This window comes from Brachycentrus maculatus, unplaced genomic scaffold (assembly GCF_059751285.1).
Source record: "Brachycentrus maculatus isolate JH-2025_06_01 unplaced genomic scaffold, ASM5975128v1 h1tg000635l, whole genome shotgun sequence".
Classification (NCBI taxonomy): domain Eukaryota; kingdom Metazoa; phylum Arthropoda; class Insecta; order Trichoptera; family Brachycentridae; genus Brachycentrus; species Brachycentrus maculatus.
The window spans coordinates 136306-156315 of record NW_028281371.1 but is presented as its reverse complement, the minus strand read 5'-3'; the positions used below and the strand labels follow the sequence as shown (position 1 = coordinate 156315).

General features: G+C 33.6%; 1 protein-coding gene across 2 annotated transcripts; it reads right to left on the bottom strand.

Annotated features, from left to right (window-relative positions):
* Nucleotides 1-67: 67 nt before the first annotated feature.
* Nucleotides 68-15478, bottom strand: LOC148300902 (protein FAM117B-like). Of its 2 annotated transcripts, XM_088274119.1 has the most exons (7): nucleotides 15097-15478; nucleotides 13761-13891; nucleotides 12468-12639; nucleotides 8959-9092; nucleotides 6521-6629; nucleotides 4804-4863; nucleotides 68-1749 (listed from the first exon to the last, which is right to left on the bottom strand). In XM_088274119.1, the coding sequence occupies exons 1-7, from the start codon at nucleotides 15311-15313 to the stop codon at nucleotides 1514-1516; spliced, it is 1059 nt and encodes a 352-aa protein (XP_088130245.1). In that variant the 5' UTR covers nucleotides 15314-15478; the 3' UTR covers nucleotides 68-1513. The 2 variants fall into 2 exon arrangements, with proteins under 2 accessions (XP_088130245.1, XP_088130246.1); XM_088274120.1 differs by lacking the exon at nucleotides 4804-4863.
* Nucleotides 15479-20010: the final 4532 nt, after the last annotated feature.

The window sequence follows — 20010 nt, the reverse complement described above, 5'->3', positions numbered from 1 at the left end:
ATACAGTATTAATACACTTATGCTATTCGTCAAAGGGTGTAGGAAAAGTTGAATAAAAAGACAGGAATTTCAATAATCAGTCTGTATTCTGGATATGTCTGTACATACAGTAATAATACACTTATGCTATTCGTCAAAGGGTGTCGCTTAATTTTCCCTAACTTCACGAAATCATTAGAAAATACTAAGTCTAGATGCTAAATGTTATTTCAGAGGCTGCGGCCGCCGCCCCAAGTTCTCGGGAAACTTATAACATACAAGCGAGTATAACAATGCAAAAATAAAACTCAACAATTTTATTCTACTAGTCGTATAAACACAACCGAGAAACAGCGGCAGCGGCCCGCCAGGTCTATCGTCGCCGAAAATTATCAACTTATTACAATGGGCACTTTTGGTTTTGTCGAAGTCTTTAAATTTTTATATTTTCAAACAGTCGTCGGTAGATATACATATTTAGATACGAGGATTCTAACAAAACGGTTCCGTGACAACTGCGCACGCGACAAATGCATACCGAGGTAAATAAAAATTCCCCCAACCCACCGCAAGAATACCCTGATTTCCACGGCAGGGTCTTGGCTTTGCCAGAAATGCCTGGGGGAGCACCATAAAAATTTACAGAAAAACAATTATAAATCCAAATGTCATGTCAAAACTTTAGGAGAGGAGACAAATTAGACAAATTAAAATGTTTCGCTGCCAGCTTTTAGGAAGGAAGCATACAATAATTGAAAATAATTTTATTATGTGTAATAATTTTATGTTTACTTCCTAAAAGCTAGCAGCGAAAAAATATATTGTCTCATATCATCTCGTAAATCCAGAACTTCAAATAAACATTTGATTTATTGGATTTACGATTTTCATACTTTGTCTATCTTTCGAAGAGATGTATCCTTTATTTCATCTTTTAATACACTTGGGCAGGAAAGGTATGTTTACCCGTTCGGTCGATGGATGCTTAAGGACAGGAAGGGTATTTTTACATTTGCGCTGGCCTCATTTGAAAGTCAGAAAATAAGAAATTATTTTATGTTTTCATATGAATATTATGTACCAATCTCTTTGTTAAGGTCTAAACAATATGTACACAATTATCAAATCCCGTCGCCAGCAGACATAAACAACACCTGTCTGAAATGTGTAAACAGGTCTAAAAACAAGTCACTGTTAGGTCAGCAAATTGAGTTTTTTTATTTTTAAATTACCTAACGTTTAAGTGACTCTGAAATCTGGCTACGGCTTATGCAACACCGTTTATCATGTCCCTAGTCAGGCTTCAACTTTATAAGTTTCATAGCCCATGCCTACTCGTGAGTGGATTTACTCTTTATGTTTAAAGTTACTATAATTTTATGCAATTCGTGAGTGAAAATTCTGGGCAAAAACACTCGCTATCTCGCTAGAGGCGTGTGGGCAAATCGAGATACGTCTCTTTGAAAGATGGACGAAGAATTTTCTGCGTGCGCAGTTGTCCGGTAACCTAACAAAATAAGGGGCTACATTTGGTTTACGAGTGGTCCGCGGGCTGCAGGGGCTGGAAGGCGGAGCCCTGCGAGGGGCGCAGCTGGAAGCCGACGCTGGGCCGGATGGGGGCGATGTCCCGCCCGCCGGGGGCCGCACCCTCCTGCTTGAGGCTGACGCGCTCGCACCCGTCCGGGGGCTCCCGCGCCAGGAAGCGGTTGATGTGCGGAGACGTGCCCATCCGGTTGCAGTCGGGGTCGGGAGACGAGCACACGCTGCCTCCTAGAGAAACATTCACATCAAAACATGGCACATTTAAAATGCTTTTAATACAATGAATGACAAATGAATAAGTAGCATAAAGACACGGACTATTGTAACTTCAAGCTGATCGGTTTAGTCAATACTGATTTAGAACTAAACGATCATTGGTATAAAAGTAGTTGATAATTAACACGTTGACTGCCAACTAAAAGATAACTCATGGATTGCGTTCTTTGCTAGGACTCCGATTACGCGTTATCTCGTATTGTGTTTACTTGCCATATTCAATCCAATAAAATTCGTAGTATATCAGTGCTAATATGGATAGATGGCTTCTGGGAAGAGAACAAAAAATCAATGTTTGCTTACATGAACAGAATTATTTTTTCATTAATTACGGTGTTGGAAAATTATGCGGATTGCATCGAAACACGTGTCACAGTAGATTTTAAGAAAAAGTGGTATTTACTAAGTAAAACTAAAATTTAAAAAAAATTATTCATAAATGAACATAAAATATAATTATATACTATAGTTAGAGTTTTTAATAGTATATGATCAAATGAAATTGGCTTTTTAGACTGGAATTCTGAAAACTGTCGTGGCAGTTAACGTATTAAATAACAACCTGTTAGGTCATGTGTCTTCAAATGTCATTGTGGCATAATTTTTACAAATTTTTAAGTCTCTTATCTTTTTAAGATAAAAAAGAATTGTTAAAACTACTATTTTTGCCAGTTATTGCACTCAGTAGACATTTTGGAGTATATATAACAATGGACATAGTAGAATTCAAACATTTTTATTCAGCTAGACATATGATCTAATAACTGATTTTCATCATAAAGGTAATAAGAACTGCTTGTTTACTGATGCACCATGCTGATATTTCTTTATTGAATTAAAAATGTGAATCTAATATAAAATCACGGGCTGAGTAAGGTCAATATGCCTTTTGTTAGACTTTGTGTTTAGCTAAATGATTCATAAGTTAGATTATAACTACATACGTATTGACGTATTGCACCAACAAACTGATCAAACACACTATATTAAATATTTCTAACTTTCTTAAAAAATAAATACAATAATAAATTATTATGGGTATGTGCATGTTTAATAAATTAAACCAATGACTTTTACATGTTATTTATTAATTTAATTCTCATTTTTTGTAGATAATATAATTTTTAGAGCTTTAATATGAATGTTTTATTATCTGAAATGTCGTTATGAAATATTTTCACTTGTTAAAGAAAGCACATTGTACTTTGATAAATTAATATACATTTAAATATGAATATAGATTTTTACAGAACATATAATTTATTATTTTAATGTATTGTATATACATATAATCAAAATAAGTATATTTCTAGAATCAAGATAAATCAGTCAAGCAGTGAATAATAAATAATAATAAATTAGATTGATGGAAGATGCCCAATATCATTTTATATCTTGGCATAAAAAATTTATATCTTACTAAACGATTTCAAAACATGTAAATGTCGATGATATGCTGATTGAAAATTTAATAGCCTGTAGCCTGTCATGCAGATATTCTTTAAAGCGCTAAATAAGAAATTACGTCATAATGTACGGTACGTTGGTACCACTACGCAGGTTTAATACATAGACAATAAATCGAAAACACTGTTAGTATTAGAAATTAATACTGAAAGCAATTTTTCCCACAATGTCAATTAAGACAATTTATATGTCACACATCAATATTAACCCTTCCCTTACGGTGCTAAAAACTTCCGCGTGCACCGGTGATATGTATTTTGTACACCATATGAATATGTGATTTAAAAACGGAAAAATGTAAATACATATTCCTAAATATTGCTTTTTGTCCGCCTCCGTAGTGTAATGGTCAGCATGCTCGCCTACCGTTCTGGAGGTCCCGGGTTCGATTCCCAGGGGGGGTTTAATAAATATAAGTGATTTTTTCACTCTAATATTTATTCAATATTACACTGGACTGGTACCTGAAGTGGAGGGCTGATCACCTTTCCTTCATGTGTAATCGATCGAGATAACACTGCGTTTATATGAAGCAGTGCCCTATGCATCATTGGGGTGCGGTAAGGGATTATTATTATTATTAAATATTGCTTTTATTGACCATAGTTAAAATGTATCAATTTTGTAATGTTAGCTCTGGTAAATACCTGGTCAACGAGGAAGTTTTTGGCACCATAAGGGAAGGATTAAAAGCGCCTTTTACATAGTGTTGGTAGAGAGCGGGAGATGCTTATGAGCGTTATTTTTGCTTATTTTTGATAGAGCGCGAGAGACGCCAAAAAAAATTGTGCAGATCAGAAGCATTGGGTATGCAATTACTTGTGCTTAGTATACTGGGGGTCAGGCTGCAGACTGTATGAGAATAATTAGGATCGAAGTTGATGAAAAAACTGCCCGATAACAATATGAAAGTCCATGTATTCTCCAAATTAAGTTACATAAAATAATTTACAACATTTTGAGTGTGTCCAAATACCAAATATAAGAGTTTCTGCTTAATAAAAAGCTTCTTTACATCTCACCAATAGATGTCTCTAGTGAAGTTTTAGTGATTCATGAACAAGGTTTCTAAATTGGTTCATATATATAGAACTTCCAAGAATTTGAGTAGTGTGGTTGTCAATAATGGGTAGAATTGGTGAATGTTACACGTGTGTAAAGTGATCACTTAAACCAGCCTATGACGGTCGTAAGCCCCGTAAATACCCAGACTTCCATATTCTTCTTCATCTTTGATGAGATGTCAAAAAATAATATAAAATAATTTATTTGAACTTCCCAACCTCATTTGTCTTAAAAAAGCTGTACAACCAATATCTCTAGGCGATGCAAAATCAATTAATGTAAAAGCGTTATAAATATTTGGAATAAAATACATGTATAATGCGTGGATAAGTCATAAAATTATTGTAATATAGTCAAAAATGTCATGCTGGGAAGAATATTGTCAAAATATTGGGTGTACACATTGGGAGATCTACTGCTAGAGGAAATGGCTATATATGTATTAGAATTTTTCTAGAGTGGGGTAATGTTGACCTGGTTGGTTGTGCCGCTCCGGGGAGCACCCACTGGACAGAGAGTTTCTAGACGGGGGCCCTATGTTATAAAACAACACACCCATCAGATAATGTAGAGAATAAATTTAGGAAAAAAGATTTATAGATTTTTTCATTGATACATTTTTCTTGTAGTAAATGTAGTATCTCCCATCTAAAGGTGGGGTCATTTCACCGGAGTCATTTTGTCGTAACGTAACATGTTACGATGCGAGCATTCGTATAGTCAGTACAGCGTTCCGAGTGCTCCATCCGAAATCGGATGCCCGCGGCGAATGTTACGACGAAATGTGGAGGTCAGTCCCCACCTTAAATGCAACATCATTATGTCCGCCATAGCGTAATGGTCAGCACGCTCGGCTACCATACTGGAGGCCTCGATTCCCAGAGGGGGGTCAAATAAATATAAGTGATTTTTTCACTCTAACATTTATTCAATATTACCCTTGGCTGGTACATGAAGCGGAAGTCTAATCGCCTTTCCTTCATGTATTAATGATCAAAATAACACTGCGTTTACATGATGCACTGCCCTATGCGGATGAGGGTTTGAAGAAGAAGAATGTAACATAGCTATTTTATTATCATTTATGTACCATAGTGTAACTATTGTTTCTGGAGTTTCTGGTTTCGAAACCATCGAAGATTTCGTCACCAAATTATATTCTGTATTTTGAAAAAAAAAACTGAGTTTGTTAATTCCACTATGCAGTTGAGTTAAAATAGTTTTTCCACGGTATAAATAAGTTTTGCATGAAAAAATAGTCGGGAAGTGTGAGAATCTTATAAAATTAAACAGTTCCCAGTTTCGCCTGAGTGTGACTCGAGCAAGGAGTTTGTAATGATGAACCCGAGTGCTATTCGGGAAAATCTTATTCCGACTTCTCGGTATTGATTTGCCCGAGCAAAATATATTTATGTCTTTGTTTTTATTGACTCCGCCTCCGTAGTGTAATGGTCAGCACGCTCGACTACCGCTCTGTAGGTCCCGGGTTCGATTCCCAAGGGTAAAATAAATATAAGTGATTTTTTCACTGTTATATTTATTCAATATTACCCTGGACTGGTACCTGAAGCGGAGGGCTGATCACCTTTCCTTCATGCGTAAGCGATCAAGATAACACTGCGTTTATATGACGCAGTGCCCTATGCACCATTGGAGTGCGGATAAGGGTTTTATTATTATTATTATTATTTATTGACTATTTATTTATTGATTTGGCGTTTAATTTGTAGAACTCCATTTTAATTTATGTATTAATTTTTAAATCAAACACAGATTTTTTTTTGAGTCTACTAAGTTGTATTTTATTAACAAAAACACATAAAAAATTATATTGTGACAATTGTTTCGCCTTGTTAGGGCATTCGTTTGATAATGCCCTAACAAGGCGAAACAATTGTCACAATATAATTTTTTATGTGTTTTTGTTAATAAAATACAACTTAGTAGACTCAAAAAAAAAATCTGTTTGATTTAAAAATTAATACATAAATTTATTGACTAACCCGAGCGGTGTTCGGGCAGTCTTGTTTCGACTTGTTGGTGACGATTTCTTGCATCGGCGAATTTTCTCACCAAAATTTGACTGTAGGGTGAATCCCAAATTATGGTTGTCGAAATTAATGAGCTTTTACTATACAAAAATATGTAAACAGGGGGAAGATGGACTATTAAATGAATACGCAGGTAATACCTGAAGAGTGTGCACTGTGAGATTGACTGTCGGGCTGCGCTGGCGTTTGCGTGTTCACAGATCTCCTGAGCATCTCGGCGAGAGGGGCTCTATGACCTTCCGGTGTCACCTGGAACAATTTGTAATATATAATATCCATAATAAAGGAAAACTATATTTGGCTTCATCTAAAAAATATGATCCCGCATAGTGACATTATTCTCTTATGTCTTAATATGATATACAGTAAACCTTGGTTATAGCAACATCAAATTTGTACGAATAAAAATGGTCTGAAAACGTTGAGGAATTAAAAACTAAAACTCATTCGACCCTACCACTGTTGAAGTTTAATAACTGGCTTATGAATACATATTTTACACATTTACACAAAATATAAAAAAATTCCAATATAAAATTGTATTGGAATTCTATAATTATAATTCTGTAGGTTTTATATAACTTTTATTTTAAATATACAGCTACCTACAATTTATTATTTGTTTCAAATCCACTCAAACATCAAACCAGTAACGAACTAATAAGCGTAACTAACTTGTCTATGTAATGCATTGTTTCATCCTAATAGCGCGACAATTTTGAATAGTAATGCCAAAAATGAAATATCATTTCAATAACTCAAAGTGACACTTAAATGAAATTATTTAATTTATTATTAGATTAAAACCAATATTTTTAGCTTTTCCACTTTTTTATTTGACCAGCGACCGGGTTTCGTCGTTACCGACATCATCAGACTGGTCGTCGTCGTGATGTCGGTAACGACGAAACCCGGTCGCTGGTCAAATAAAAAAGTGGAAAAGCTAAAAATATTGGTTTTAATCTAATAATAAATTAAAAATGCAATTCCATCACGAAGTGTCAGTGGATAATTTAATCTATTAGAAAATATTTATTCAGTATTGCTTTTGAATTGCAGATAATATGAATTTTAAAAAGTTATTATTGCCTTCTATAGAATTACCTTGTGAATTCCAACCAGTATGTATAATCACCAGGGCAACAAATTCCTATGTAACAAACACACAAATTATTCTGGAATATAAGCAACACACTTATAGTGGAAATATAAAAGCCATTAAATATTGCATTTGTTCTCTGAAAAATCATTGCAATGTACATATTGACAAAAGAAAATCAAAAGGCTTGAACTGCTATTTAACACATTGTGTACGGTGTGCACATATTTGTGCGTTTCAGAAACCTTGTGTGGTGGCGGGGTGCACATTTTTGTGCATTTCGGCTACCTTCAATTTAGTATACAAAAAACACGTCATAAACTTCTAATCTCTTGGCCTTTTTGCTTTTGTTGTGTAGTGGATAGATGTCGTTGTAATATAAAAAATAATACTGATATTTACTGGTTCAAAACATAGCTAATGGTCGTAATCTGTTATGAAGGAAATGTTACAAATTAACTTTAAACAATGGATACAGACGGTGCGTTTTTTTCTTTGTCCTAAAATGAAATAAAATACAAAGATCATTGTCCTTTACTTAAGTCGGCAGTTGGTACTTACAAAGCAATAAACGCGTGTGGGGAAAGCTCATAAATCATTTTTTATTTGCAGATTTTGAGTTTTCGGCGGTTGTTAAACTGTTGTTATTTTCTAATATTTTATTAGTGTTTTTAACATTTTTTTTACTTTTGTGATTTGTGGACTAACATGATTTTATTTTGAGACGTTAGAGACCATTTAACCGTTTTTGTATTGTTTTCGAGTTCAACCTCAAGTTCAAAATATGAAGTTCACTGACATATTTTATATTTCCGGACAGCTGTCTAATGTCGCCCGCCTCAAGATACAGTTTTATCAAAACATTGCCGTAATTAATGTGTTAATAGCCGAGTGATTTATCTAAAGTTTATGCTTTAATTCAAGAAAAAAATCCAAATCGATAGTTATAATTTAATTCCGATTGCCATTTAAGTTCTTGACAGTCATCATAAGCTATCAAAATCACACAAAACCAAGTGTATATGATGTAGAAAATTGATGTGACGACTGTACAAATATGTAACTCACAATAACCAAGTGTTGCTTCAAACCTTTTTACTTTCTATCGTTAATATTATTTTATGAGATAAGAATCAACCGACTTGAATTTCGTTCGTGACCTACGTAATAAAAAGACTTTTGAAGTAAATGTTTGCATTTTCAAAGTTTTTATTGTATTATAAATAGGAGATATTAATGTATTTTTATAAACATTCACTAAATCAAAATACTTTGCTGTTTAACTTGTTAGGTAGTGAGTTTCCCGAACAAAAATATCCCAGGGGAGTGATCATTTTTTATGATACAAATTTCACTCTTTTATCAAATGGAAACTTTCTTACTATCAAGACAAAAATCATAAATTTATACCCGAAAACATTTTAATAATTGAAGTTAGCGGAATTTTAGTTGAATTTCAGAGGTGTATTATTTTCCTACCTTATCTCTGTGCCTGTCTAAGTGGAGTTGTGGTGTGGGACACAGGACCAGCCGCTCAATCTCCTGATTCAGTCCTTCGACTGAACTGCGGGCCGCTCGCAACGGAACGCTTCCCCCCGACTTTATAGCCGAGACTGCAAACCATATCACATTCCATAAGTGAAGTTTAACATCTTCTTCTTCTACAAACCCTTATCCGCACCCCATTGGTGCATGGCACTGCATCATATAAATGCAGTGTTATCTTGATCGTTAACACATGAAGGAAAGGTGCTCAGCCCTCCACTTCAGGTACCAGTCCAGGGTAATATTGAATAAATATAAGAGTGAAAAAATCACTTACATTTATTTGACCCCCCCTGGGAACCGAACCTGGGACCTCCAGTACGGTAGCCCAGCGTGCTGACCATTACACTACTGAGGCGGAGAATAAGATTTTAAGTAATATAGCTATAAGATATAAGTAAGATTATAGCCTTAAATATAAAAAACTTGTAAAATACCACTTTTTGAGTTTATTAACATAAACACGGCTAGTTTTGAGAACTACAGATGTTCTTATTGACAGTTTAACATCACAAATCACAAACTAATTAGTAAACATGTAGGTATAGGATAGATGCATGGTCCAAGTACTTCCTTTAAACCAGTTCCCAGTCTAACCGTGCATAACTCCACCAAAGAGTTAGCATTGCATTGACAAGCCCGAGTGCTGCTCCGGGTATTCCGACTTGTCAGTAGTGAATTGCTCGAGCCAAATACATTGATTTCTTGAATGTTTTCCGCAGATACTTTGTGGCACATTTTATAAACTTTATAAAATCATTTTTATTTTTGGTGAGAGTATATTAATGTTTTTAAAATTTAATAAACCCTGATGATTACAAGGTTCTTGTCGAAACCGGTAGGTTAAATTATATGAATAAAAAAGTGATTGAAACAAAGTTATTTAATTTTATAAAATACATTGATGTATTTATTTTTTATTGACTAACCCGAGCGGTGTTCGAGCAGTCTTGTTCGACTTGTTCATTTTCTGCAGTGACAAATTTTCTTGCCGAAATTCAACCATTATATACTTCAATTGTAACATTCAATTGAATTATTTCATAAATTCAAAACAATCGCAACAACAAAACAAACAATCAATCACAACAATTTTAAATTGCCTGATAAATCTATCTTATACTCATCAATCTGTCAGGGTTTTAAGTTTTACGGCATCAATATGTCGAGAGTTTTATTACATGTTATTTTGTATATTGCCGATTCAAAGGTACTACTAGGTGGTATGAATAAGAGCGAAGATCATATTTTTCTGTATTTGAATTTATGTCATGTTTGTATAATGCAAAAGAATTTAAAATAAAGAGAAAAAAAATTAAAAATGTCAACAGTTTTATTACATTGTTGGGTAATATGTATATCCAAAATAAAACAAGGTTTGTTAGATTGAATTCTACATTTATTTATGTATATGATTTTTTCACTCTAATATTTATTTAACATTACACTGGACTGGTACCTGAAGTGGAGGGCTGATCACCTTTCCTTCATGTGTAATCGATCGAGATAACACTGCGTTTATATGAAGCAGTGCCCTATGCACCATTGGGGTGCGGTAAGGGTATTTATTTTTTATTAATACGTGGCGCGTTTCGTTTTCTTAGGACATCATGTATTAACATATACATAAATAAATGTAGAATTCAATCCAACGAACCTTGTTTTATTTTGGATATATTACCCAACAATTCAATATAGAATTCTACCAACTGTCTGCAGTTACAATAAATAAGTTTTATTACATGTTATTTTATATGTTGCCGATTCAAACGTACTACTAGGTGGTATGAATAAGAACGAAGATCCACTGTGAACTAAATGATGGTGCAGATTATGGTTGGTATGTTATGACGGTGGGCAGGTATACGCAGGCAAGAGCCATGCAATATTTTTTTTTAGATAGGAACTGCATTTATCATTTACCTTGCTTATTATGTACAAGTGATCATTAACCATTAAGTAGATTTTTGATTCTTCTAACTAAAAAAATATTTGGACACACTCAAAATGTTGTAAATAAATTATCTGGTCAAATTATAAGCCTAATAATAAAAATGAAAATGGTGTTTTCTGGCGTTTCTCATGTGTGTGATTATAATCCAGGATTCGGACCTCACATACTAATATAAGAGTTTCTGCTTAGTAAAAAGCTTCTTTACATGAAAAAAGCTTCTTTACATCTCACCAATAGATGTCTCAAGTGAAGTTCTAGCGATTCAAGAACAAGGTTTCTAAATTGGTTCATATATATAGAACTTCCAAGAATTTGAGTGGTGTGGTTGTCAATAATGGGTAGAATTGGTGAATGTTACACGTGTGTAAAGTGATCACTTAAACCAGCCTATGATGGTCGTCAGCCCCGTAAATGCCCAGACTTCCATATTCTTCTTCATCTTTGATGAGATGTCAAAAAATAATAATAAAAAATATGTTTTATTTTAATCTGTGTTGGGAACAGGAGGGATTATCTAGTGTGGGCCAATCAGGAACTCAGCATTTGATCATTGCTCGGAGGAAACCACGTAAAACATCTCAGGAGAAGTCGGACTGTTGACTATCTACAGACCTTCTGTTCCACTAGAAAAAAGTTTGGCATTTTGTGTCCTAGCTTGGTTTATGGTACCAATGTCCTTCACTATTATCATGTATGATACCACCCGTCGTCACAGTTCGTTATGAACTACCACAACTTATATTTATTTGACCCCCCCTAAGGAAATCGAACCCGGAACCTCCAGTATGGTAGCCAAGCGTCCTGACGAAGGCGGACAATCTACAGTCTACATAGTCTATGTAATCCCATTTCACCAGTTCCCAGTCTACTTGTGGCAGTTCTTTCACGATGAACTATCACGGATGCGATATCGGATAGGTCCTTACCCAGGTTCCTGCAACGCTCCTCCAGCTGTTGTCTTTGAAAGCTGAAAAGCATGTCGTTCTTCCCAAGAAAAAACACTCCATTCCTCGCCATAACACATCATTCTTCAGTAATTCCTTCTCTGTCCAAGCCGCCTGACTATAGAATGAATTACCTCTCCTTGTAAAAAATGCACCTTCTCTAATAACTTTTAAGAAACGTCTGAGACATTACTATTTATCATTAGAATCCTAACTGTCCATCAAACCTCCTCCCTTAGTTTTTCCCTCTACCTCCTTCCCTAAACTCCCTTCCTTTGCTTTCCTTATTATCATCAATTTGTAATTCATGTTTTTTTTAATGTTCAAGAACTATCTACCTGCTGATTGCAAACAGCTATATATGGTATCAAACGTTTTGATCAATATCACGGTTTGATCGTCGGTTTTTGGTTGGTTGGAAGATATTGCTTTTTAGCAATAAGCCCGCCAATGTTCCTCGTTTCTGTACATGTAGTTTAAATAAATAAATAAAATAAAAAAGGGGGCATGCAGTACTCAGTGCTGTGAGAAAGTAGAATACTCACAGAAGACGGGGCTCATGGTCTGCGAGGCGTGCTCGTGGTGCGGCGGAGTGGGGGTGGGGCGTGTGGCGGGGCGCTGCTGCAGGCGGTGCTGCCGCATGAGGCGGTCCAGCTTGTCCTCGGACCCCGTGCTCGCTGGCGGCGTGCCTGCCCACTTCCCTGAAGCATCCTCAGTCTGACGAGAATGGAAAAGGGAAAAAAAAACACATTAAACTGACATTTTCTTCTTCTATCCATTATCCGCACCCAATGGTGCATAGAGCACTGCGTCGTATTGATGCAGTGTCATCTTGATCGTTACTTACACAAAGGCAAGATGATCACTCCTGCACTTCAGGGACCAATCCACGGATATATTAAATAAATATTAGTTTCATTAATTGATTCGGCAGTCACTTTGTGGTAAAATCTATGCATTTTTAATTAATGTTTTACTTAGTAAATACCACTATTTCGTAAAATCTACTGTGACACGTGTTTCGATGCATTCCGCATCATTTTCAAACACAGTAATACAAATATTATAGCACAAACAAATATTATAGAATAAAATAACAACTACGTAGTTTTTTCCACATTAATTTTATTTGACCTCATGTCATAAATCATGTTTTGTATTGGTCGTACATATATGACCATACTCCTGGTTAAAGATAGATAGTGACTTGAAGCATGTAACAATTCAACTGCCACAGAGTGTATACCTTTTCACTAACTAACTAAACTAATTAACCATCGCACCGCTTCCCCCAGGGGTAGGCAGAGAGAACCAAACGCCACACCACTCTGTCTTTGCAAACATTCTTCGCTTCTTCTACATTCATGCATCTCCTCATACATACTCGATGATTATTACGACTCCTGACCCGGCCGCTTTCAAGTATTTGACATACCTGATTGGGTTTTCCTCGGTCTTCCTCTGCTTCTTTTTCCAACTACATTCCCAACTACTTCGTAAATTTGTTTAACCGTTCTTTTCTCACTCATACGTTCCACATGTCCAAACCATCTCAACACACCTTTCTTAATTTTATCGATAATGCTTGTCTCAGCCTTGCATTCTTTCCTTATTTCACCATTCAAACATCTATCAAACATCGTTTTGCCACACATTCGTCTGAGGGATCGCATTTCGACTGCATTCAGCCTGCTTTCATCCTTTTTTGCCAACTCCATGCTTTGCTTCCATACGTAAGGGTTGGAACCAGAGTCTTTTTATACTAATATTACTCTGGCATTAATAGGACACTTAAAAATAAAGTTAACTTCCTTATTGATAATTGAGAAAAGTCTCACCTGAGTAGCTTTGTCAACTTGCAGTAACCCGGAATGCAAATAGAAACAATCTCTTGGCCAGTGACTCCTTTGGTGGATAGCATCCAGGGAAGCAGTTCTTCTTATCACATTTGTATCACTCCGAATCCTTCCTAATTATAATCAAAATGTTTTTATTAAAAACGAGGAAAAATACTCAAGTACCGTACAAAATAAGAGTAGAAAATAATGAGAGATCTGGTGAAGTTCTTATGGCAACACTTAAATGTTTATACATTCATTTCTCAAATCAAAACTCTTAAATAAACAATCACAAAAGTAAATACTTGCAAAAAATTGCTATGCTTAATCACTAAAAGGAGTTAACAATTCCAATACTAATGATGCAAAACATAATTTGGTGATATCATAAATATTTTGCAATATTTTACAATCTATGTTTAGTTGTCATGTTTTTATATTTTTGTGAACATATGCATATATCGCTCACTCTTTTCAAGTACGTCATAAATCAAAAAACTAGATTTTTCAGGAGAATGTTTTTAAAGTTTAAAAATATAATACAATGCATTCAAAATAAATATCAAGTCATTTATTGAACTTTTTACTTGCAACAGACATTTTTAGGTAAAACCTGAAGGTTTTTTCTCCATTTGAAAAATATTTAGTTTACTTAAAAAAATAATAATTAAACAATACGTTTTCTTCAAAATGCAAAAAAAAACACTGTCTGCCCTGTAGCGGGTAAATATTAAGTTAAAAATATGCCGCGGTTGCTGGAATATGGTACATTTTCTGGGCATTCCAAAAACACGCACAACTGAAAATTGACGATTTTTGATTTATGACGTTCTTGAAAGGAGTGAGCGATATGAGGTAACAGAAAAATCACAATAAAGGTGTATTTTTGACAAGTAACAAGACCAGGCGCTATGCAAGGGCCAATTTGTGGAGTCACAAATTTTTAGCAGTCGTCATTTTGGTCTATCTAATACCGGTAGAACCAAATTTTTTGACAGCTGACAATTTGTCTTTGTGGTGGTTAACTCAAAATAATACTGAATTGAAAAAAACTGTAATATTAGTTACTGTTAGTAAACTTATTTGTTTTTTTTTCAATTCCATTACGATCTACAGAACGAGAAATCGTACGTAATATTTAGATATTCATAGGAATATGACAGTAATTCAAATGTCAAAAACATAAACAATTATAATTTGAAAAAATAAGTACTTTAATGTATTTTTATAATAAAATAAAGATTGGCTATATCTGACATTTGTACAACCAGCATTACAAGGCTAGACTCCGAAAATGTAATTTGTATACATTGTGTTTACTAATAATAGTGCAGACCTTTGTAATTGACGGCTCCGGGGCTTCTTTGTCCTGACAATGCATGGTCGGGGGATATTCTCCTCCAGTTATTGGTGGGAGAGAGGGTGGGACTGTTACCGCAACTCTTCCTGATCCCTCCCGCCTGTTTCATCAAGGAGGAGACCGGCAAAGTGGCTCGCATCGGCCCTTGTTTCCCGGTCGGGCAGTCCGATTGCTTACGAACGCGGCCCGACATATCTGACGCGGGGAGCCTCCGATCGCCTCTATTTGTAGAATTTTTCACTTTTTGTAACTACCCACATACGCTGACACATCATTGTAGACAAATTATTTAGAACTCGAACAAAAGATGAACACGGCAAAATACACGTCCCCGCCGACTGAAAAAAAAAATCAACTTGTCACCTGCAATCCTGTCTTGCGCCACAGACTAACTATTTATATAAAGACCGCCAACTACCTCGATTTTTTATGGCTGGAAGTGATATTCGCCAGCGGCCGGAAGCGACGTAAACGGCTACTAGTACTAAGCTCCCGGCTGGGCGTGACTTCGCCGCGGCTGAATGTCGAATCCACCCGCCGAAATATTTATCATTAATTTTTCAGGTTAAATGGTATTGATATTGAAATTTGTTGTATTACATATTTTCAAAATTATAATATTAATATTACAAAGAAGATATTTCACTATCTAAATTTATTTATTTCAGTGTAAACAAAAATAGAAAGGTCACGGCTAAAACGCGACATTTATAAAAAGAGTTTAGGCGTTTAGTTGAGTTCAAAAGTTCAGTTTAATAATGGTTACTCAACTCAGCCGTACAACGGTAAATGGTAATGGTAATTTTTTTGACTTACTATAATATACAATATATAAAATTCCAGAAAACACAATATTTTAAAAGGACAGAAGGAGTGTCCACCACTTCCTGAAGTTATGTTTCTTATCGGGGGTGCCAGCGCCCCTTTCTGGACGTTTTGGAAGTCTGGCTAGGCGTTTTTAAAATTTTCGCATTTGGGGGGTGCTGCAGAAGGGAGCGGGAGGTTCAAGGGAACGTTGTGTCAATAAAGAAAAACTACACTTTCATACGCAAAATTTAACTTTAACTTTGGCATAATACTCAATATTATCAAGTTCTTCATATAAAACAAGGGCCCATTAAAAAAGACATATAGTATCATAGCCACATTAACACCTAAAGCGCGATGCCCTCAAACAAAACGCGCCCAGCGGTGGTGGGTCTGATCTGACCCAGTACAGAAATCGCCTTTTAGACGTTTTTTGTCGGGTTTTTATATTTTATATATTAATCAAAATAGGCTACATAGCAATAGGATAATGTGTCATAAGTTTTGTATGAGAATTTTCAAGTTTTTGATAGTTTTGAATTTAAATTATCCAAGCGCTTCATTTTACATGCGAACTCGACCGAGCGCAGCTGCTAACTACCACCGCGTAGCATGTCGCATCCGCGTGAGGCATGATCGGCATGAAGCAGTGGTTGTAAACATGTTTATTTTTACTGAATTCAAATAATTTGTGTTTTTAATTTTTTAACTATATTTTAAGTCAACATCATAAAAGATAGAATTTTTAACTTTTATCTGTTATCTTCAAATATAAAACGTGGCGGTTAGCTCCAAAAACCACAAAATGATTCTGGGATTTTGACTTGAGTTCATAATTCAAGATAAATTTTTGTCCATAATGCAATTAAAATTTATTTTAAATACAGTGAAAATGGTAAATTTTTCATTGAAAAATATAAACAGAATTGCCCAAAATGGTGTAAATATTCATTTAATGTTCGCCATTTCTTACATAGATTTGCGGGTCTTAGAAATTATGAATATAATTTTGTACGGTACTAAATAAAACTAATTTTTGGGTATAAATTATTTTTATATACAAGTTCGTTAGACATAATAGGTAACAAATTTAATTTTAATATTGACAAGTAAATTATTATCAAAAAATCAGAAGACAATCGCTACTTTTCTTGTTAAAATCGATGTCTTCATCACTTACTGACATTTCTTACAAAACCAAGTTTTCTGTTTCACTTTAAAATTCTGTATCTAAGGTTTTTGAATTCTAAATCACTGTCATCTACACTACTTTCTCACTTTTCTTTCAATTTTAGAACTGTCCAAAAGTCGTCCAATCTCGTTATGAGATATTTTTTTTTTCCTGCCATTCATTGTGGTAAAGTGTCGTAAAGATTTTTTTTTTAAAAACTAGAAATTGTTCAAACATAAAACAGTTTATTGTGAAGTTTTGAAGTTAGTAACTTTGTGTATGTCGGTGTTGTATATATACATAAATCTATTATATACTATATATTACCACTATTTGTGGTATTTTCTAAGTAAAACTTAAATTAAAAATGGTTAGATTTTACCAAAAAGTAACTGCCGAATCAATTTATGAAAATATTAACAACTTATGTAATAATTACACTTTTTTAAACGTGATCCTTAGTATTTTTCATACAAGTAAACAAATAAATCAGTTTAAAACGAATGTAAAAAAAACAATACACAGAATCAATCGCCAAAGATTGACAATGTTTGCTTTTGTTTTGGGGAGTTCGAGGGCACGGCAGACGGCACACTAACACATTGATAGCGAACAACTGACCTTACTCAATATGATTTTTGATCTTTTATTTGTTCTTTTTTTTTAAATAACTCATTCGAATCTGGTCCGATAATTTTTGTTTATATCTCAATTTGTAGGTAATTGTTTGAAGAACGATTACACTGAAGGAAAACGACGTAAAAAAATTACCTATTAAGTAATTAATAATTTTCCGCGATGGTGGGTCTGATCAGACCCACCATCGCAGAGGAGGTGTTAATGCCCTTATCGAAGATATGATAATACGGTTCAAAGACTAACAGGAACTTTTGATATCAGCTTGGTTAATCAATCCATTTTTATCAGACGTAGAAAGTGTTAGTCCAAATTTAAAAGAGTAATTTATTGATCTGCAAAATGACTGTGAAGCCAAAATAATATTTTATGTATTAATTTTAAATCAAACACAGATTTTTTGAGTCTACTAAGTTGTATTTTATTAATAAAAAACACATAAAAAATTATACTGTGACAATTGTTTCGCCTTGTTAGGGCATTATCAAACGAATGATAATTCATGGATAACGAATGGTCATTCGTTTGATAATGCCCTAACAAGGCGAAACAATTGTCACAGTATAATTTTTTATGTGTTTTTTATTAATAAAATACAACTTAGTAGACTCAAAAAATCTGTGTTTGATTTAAAATTAATACATAAATTAAAATGGAGTTCTACAAATTAAACGCCAAGTCAATAAATAAACCAAAATAATATGTAATCAATGTGTTTATATTGATTTTTGGGTACGTTTTCGTCATCAATACCTAATTCTGTGGGAAGAATTGAAATTACCTATAATAGCCTTTCTATCTTCATATTTAGAAGAGAAGGGTTTTAGTGCAGTAATGCATATATTTAAAAAAAAAACGCGAAATTGATTACAAATAACCCGAAGAGGAGATAAACTTTAACCAAATAAAACGAAATTGGCGCAATCTCATGACGCTCAAGGATCTCTTTAATTTTTTTAAGTAAGAAAAAAAAAATTTAAATACATGTTTTATTTAAAATTTAAAAAGGTGTTTTATTGTGTATTTCGCAATAATTTTTATTTGTAGAAGGAAATCCATCGCATAAATACTTACAGGTAAGTAGGTAGTGGGTACGTAAATACATACATAGAGAAAAGTGTAGTGTAGTGTTAAAAATTTATAAAAGCATATGCAGACACGGATCAATAATTTTATCTTTAAAAAATCCTAATGAATTCCGGCAGACCGAAAAAGATTAATAAAGATGTTTAAGGCATTGAAAATAAAAATAGACGTATAAAACATATAAAAATAGAAAATAAAAATTAATCAAAGCAGATGTATGTAGAGGAATAGAGCAAATCTCAAAGCGAAATCGATTTCCTAACAATATCATGGCAACAGTAAAAATATAAAAAAATATTGCAAGCAACATAATAAAACCGTAATCGATGCTCCCGGCTGAAGGTACTTAGCTCCCGGCTGGGCGCGGCCGGATCCACCCGGCGAAATTTTTACCATTAATTTTTCAGGCCAAATGATATTTATATTAAAATTTGTTTTATTACATATTAACATAATTATAATATCAATATTAAAAAAAGGAATTTTATAACCAACATTTATTTATTTCATTGTAAACAAAAATATAGAGGTCACGGCTAAAACGCGACATTTATGAAAAGAGTTCAGGCAATTAGTAGTTTCTAAACTCAGCCGCTGAATGATAAATTACATTCGAACCCTTTTTACTTATTCGTCACTCGCCGAATTGCTAAAATATTTTTCTTTTTTTTTATTCTACGGTCTTTCTTATTGAGGCTTCTGTTCAAATAATCAGACTTATTAACTTTTTTGAATGTAAAATAATATATATTTATATATATATATATATATATATATATATATATATATATATATATATATATATATATATATATATATATATATATATATATATATATATATATATATATATATATATATATATATATATATATATATATATATATATATATATATATATATATATATATATATATATATATATATATATATATATATATATATATATATATATATATATATATATATATATATATATATATATATATATATATATATATATATATATATATATATATATATATATATATAAATATTTTATATAAACATATATACATTTATACATATTTTTTTATATATTCACTAAATATTACACACTCAAACTTGTGTGATACATCGTTTTTTTGAATTACCTAACGTCCAAGTGACTCTGAAATCTAGCTACGGCTTATGCAACACCGTTTATCATG